The following is a 4,223-nucleotide window of genomic DNA, read 5'->3' as shown; positions in this document are numbered from 1 at the left end:
TCCAAGACGAGTCCTTTGGGAGACCTTGAAGCAATGCTTGACTTTAAACATGACTAGAACTAAGCATGAATAAATGATCAATTTTGCTCTAACCAAACTAAAAACACATTTTAAATATTCATTTAGATTCCGAGTCAAAGTGAACTACCAATTGTATAGTATTCAAGAAAAAATGTATTAAATGTAACTACTTAGAATAGATTTCCATGATGTGTTCATGCACACTTGAAAATACACAAGTATTTCTGTAAAGAAAAATAACAATCCCAAACTCCAAATCCAAAGATAAAGAAATAAAAAGCACACTTGCATCACAACACAACCTCGGTACTCGCTGAACTTTGACCTTTGTCCAAAATGTTAAAGGAATACAGCCAAGTTGAGCAGTCCTGAACAAGCACCCATCATCTCACCTTGCTCAACGTTACGTAACATTAATATGCCATTGTATTACGATGGCATGCAATAGTTAATGGCAGTCAATGAGGGTAAGTGCACAGCCTCTTAACCATGATGTGATTTCTCCTTGTTTTCTTTAATGTGTACAGATGAGCGCTTGAGGAACAACAACTGGAGCTCCCATTTCTGTCCAGACAACAGACGCAATGCCTAACATGATTCAATCTAAAGGCCTGACTCCTTAAATAAGGACAAGTAAAACAACCTTCGAGACATGTCGTGGATCTATTTTGAAAGCGTAAAGTGTGATTTAACTCCCAGTATAGATATGCCTATAACTCCCTCGTGTACATGAATAGGATTATGACAGGGATGAGGGGTCTGTCTGTTCTGGCCGTCTGAAAGCATTATTGCTGATAGACGTCAGCGGTTTCAACAGCTGTTGAGGCATCAGCTCATTATGAGGAGCAGCAGTGTTCGCTGCCCTTGTGCCTGCAGGAAATGTCTCATTTGACAGGCTAAAGTGTTAATTCTGTGTCAGGGCACTAACTCAGAGGTGTACATTTAAATGATCCACATCACAGCTTCTGAATCCTTCATCAAGTGACTCATAAAGCGCATGTTTTCTTCCTTCCTTTTCTCATTGTTACAAGGTTTTCCTGCCCTATTGCTGTAGCCTAAGATATGACAATATATAAAGGATAGAACAAACATCAGCAAAATGAGCATGGCTGTGTAAATAGAAACGTTTAATGAAACAGTAGAGGATGTGTGTTAGTACAGCTGTCTTTCTCTCTAACAAGTCTACAAGAGGCATGAACAGCACTGAAAAAAAGGTTTGGGGTCTAACAACACCTTTAGGGTCTACAGTATATAACACATATAAAAAATCTCCTTAAAAAAGATCCAAGGCATATTTCAGGGTTTATGCAGTATTAAAATGTCTTTTTTTTGTTTACATTGCAGTGTGTATATAAAATAAGCAATGTGTTGTGACTCATGCAGATCTTCATCAGGTTCATTGTCAGCAGTAGGTAGGTACTTGGATTATTATTAAAGGAGACTTGCATTTCATATATTTTCAAGACCTTATTCCACCCATGTAATTAGCCCTTCACAAGCTGGAATAAGCACAGTATGATCCAGCACCTGTATGCCACAACAAAGACACAGCTGCATTTATACTGTCAACACCTTTAATAAGGTCATTCAGTCCAGCGCTGCAATGAAGCGGTCAATGATGTGCAGAAACAGAATGCTATTTTAGGGATGCTTGGCACAGGCATCGACCATGTATGGTGATAAGCTAATAGCAAAGCAGATCCAAGATGATTAACATGGCTTTGTGCTAACCCCTCATAATGTACTTTGGAGATTGGCTCAATAATGCCTCACTGAATCAAACACTCACACCCTGAAAACATTCATTATCTCAATCATACACTCGTTGAACATACTTGATTTTATAATATGAAATTATATTTTCTTGATATTATGTATGACTACTTTTAAGACAATGTGTTTCATTCAACCATTCAGGCCCTGATTTCCATTGCAATTCTGCATACTTCGTGCCAAGATTGACAAATTGCATAAGTAAATTGTATCACCTTATTATTAGTCAGTCTTGTAGCACCATATAACTAATGACATAACATGATTTACTGTGATAAACCAGCTTCTCAAAATCTGTCAAACACTATGCATCATTATACAACATAACTGCATTTTAGTGTTATGATTGAAAGTGAAAGCTGTTGCCTATATTTAACTATACAATGTGCGAGTAAAAACCCATGAGACAAGTGGAAAATAGCAATAAAAAAAAGCAATAGCTATACATTCTCTGTGCGGAAAATCAGTGTAAAACTCTTTAATTGAATTGTGTTAAATTGCATCATCCCTATCAAGAAAGACAATCATTCAAAAAGTTAAAATAAATAGTTTCCCAAACAATAATGGTTGCTGATAAATACAGGCATGTTGTAAACTTTGACAGCTACAGGTGGGCAGTGAATCCCACTGTTTCAGAGTCTCTCATGAGTGTCACGAGTGGAACCATCGTGTCAGGTCTTGGACCGAGTCTGCCCTGCCTCTGGTCCTCCTCACCGCCCTGCAGACAGTGCAGTAGTGTTCGGCCCAGAAGGCGGGCTGGTGCAGGCTATAGTCCCCTCTCCAGTCCAGGTGCCGCCTCAGCCGGGCCGGATTCCGCCTCAGCATCAGCAGGTACCGGGCCAGCCCGCGCACTGTGGGGAAGTCGTCCACGTGAATGAAGGCCTCGGGGGGCAGAAAGCGCTCATAGTTCTGCCGGGACGGACCCAGCACCACCGGGACGGCACCGGCCCGCACCGCGTTCCACAGCTTCTCTGTGATGTAGTCGGTGTGCTGCGAGTTCTCCAGCGCCAGGTAGAACTGGTACCGACCGACCAGCCGCACCACGCTGCCGCCGCTGTCCTCCGGTAAAGGCCGGCCAGCTCGCCCGAACACATCCACCCGGATGTAGCGGCGGAGCTGATGGTAGAGGGCCACGCGCGCATGGGACTCAGACCAGTTGCTGACGACCCAGGCCACGAGGCGGGGCCGGAGGAGGTGTGAGCGCGAGGGGGCGAGGAGCGGGTGCGCAAACCGGTCTTTGAGACCCTCGGTTTTTCTCCCCCGGGGGAGTAGATACCCGTACGGCAGGAAGATGTCTGAGTCTGTCCGGTAAGTCATGGTGAGGTTGTAAACGCCCTCAAAGCGCCACAGCCCGGAGGTGTGCGAGGGGGACTCGTAGTTCATCCATACCCACTTTTGTTCCAGTGGCCGCGGTTCCGGTGGCAGATCAGCGGTGCCGGTTGCAACATCCCGGTGATGGATGACCACCGCGTCAGCCTGCGGGTATACATGCACGTCGTCTGTGAGCGTGCACCCGCCGATCTGATAAAGAGCAGAGCAGTTCGGAAGTTTCCGGTTCCGTCCAAACGGGTGCGTCCATATCAGGAGCGTTACCGCGTGTTTCTCCTCGGGGACAAACTGTTCCGGCTTGTACGGGTCCGGTAAGTACAGCAGACTGACCCCCAAGAGAAGCACAAAACCCGCGGTGGCCACACACACCGAGAAGCAGGTATTTCTGAGAACTGGTCCAACACATTTCCGCTGCTGGGACAAACCTGAGCGCCTGTCTTCCCGGGGAGCTGCTCTCCAGTCAGCCCCAGCTCCCATCGACTTCAATTTACAGTTCCCATCAAAAATCTCTCACAACACGTAGTGCAATATCGCAGGAAATGTGGCCTGACGACTGTAATAAAAGCTGTATGATGGCACACCTTTAAGTCGGCACACCTTTAAGTCGGATAAAAGTCATTGTCTCGAGATAAGAACTTAACATGAGGTCAGATTACGGAGTTTACACAAGCTTCTCCCTGCATTGTCGTTTATTGCCCGATCTGTCCTCTTCACTGGACAAAACCGAGTAAAACATTTGGACCAGTGCTCTATGTTGAAACATTTCGACGTGGCAGCGTTAGTCTGGGGTTCAGTTACCGGTGAATGGGGCTTTTGTGCGACCTGTTGACGCTTGGTTGGCCTCCCAGGCACTTTCAGGTTGGGTAAACACTTGTCCTATGAAGTAAGCAAAGGGCATAGCCTACAAGGAATATTTTAGCTTGTAAACAGAGGCATATAGAAGCAAAATGTTACTCTTTTTTTTGCCCATTTTAGAATAATATATTATGTTTTGATTCTAATTATTGATGCATTAATATGCCTATCAAAGCTGGTAAAGGTGCAGCTTTGCATTGTTTAGCATTAATCTAAAGAACAAAATATATGAAATTGATGTAGTG

General features: G+C 44.5%; 1 protein-coding gene across 1 annotated transcript; it reads right to left on the bottom strand.

The window, feature by feature from the left end:
• Positions 1-1,131: 1,131 nt before the first annotated feature.
• Positions 1,132-3,864, bottom strand: LOC117457660 (alpha-(1,3)-fucosyltransferase 4-like). Its single transcript, XM_034097852.1, has one exon. The coding sequence runs from the start codon at positions 3,598-3,600 to the stop codon at positions 2,446-2,448; it is 1,155 nt and encodes a 384-aa protein (XP_033953743.1). The 5' UTR covers positions 3,601-3,864; the 3' UTR covers positions 1,132-2,445.
• Positions 3,865-4,223: the final 359 nt, after the last annotated feature.

Source organism: Pseudochaenichthys georgianus, chromosome 13, assembly GCF_902827115.2.
Source record: "Pseudochaenichthys georgianus chromosome 13, fPseGeo1.2, whole genome shotgun sequence".
Classification (NCBI taxonomy): domain Eukaryota; kingdom Metazoa; phylum Chordata; class Actinopteri; order Perciformes; family Channichthyidae; genus Pseudochaenichthys; species Pseudochaenichthys georgianus.
This window is presented reverse-complemented; position numbering and strand designations above follow the sequence as displayed.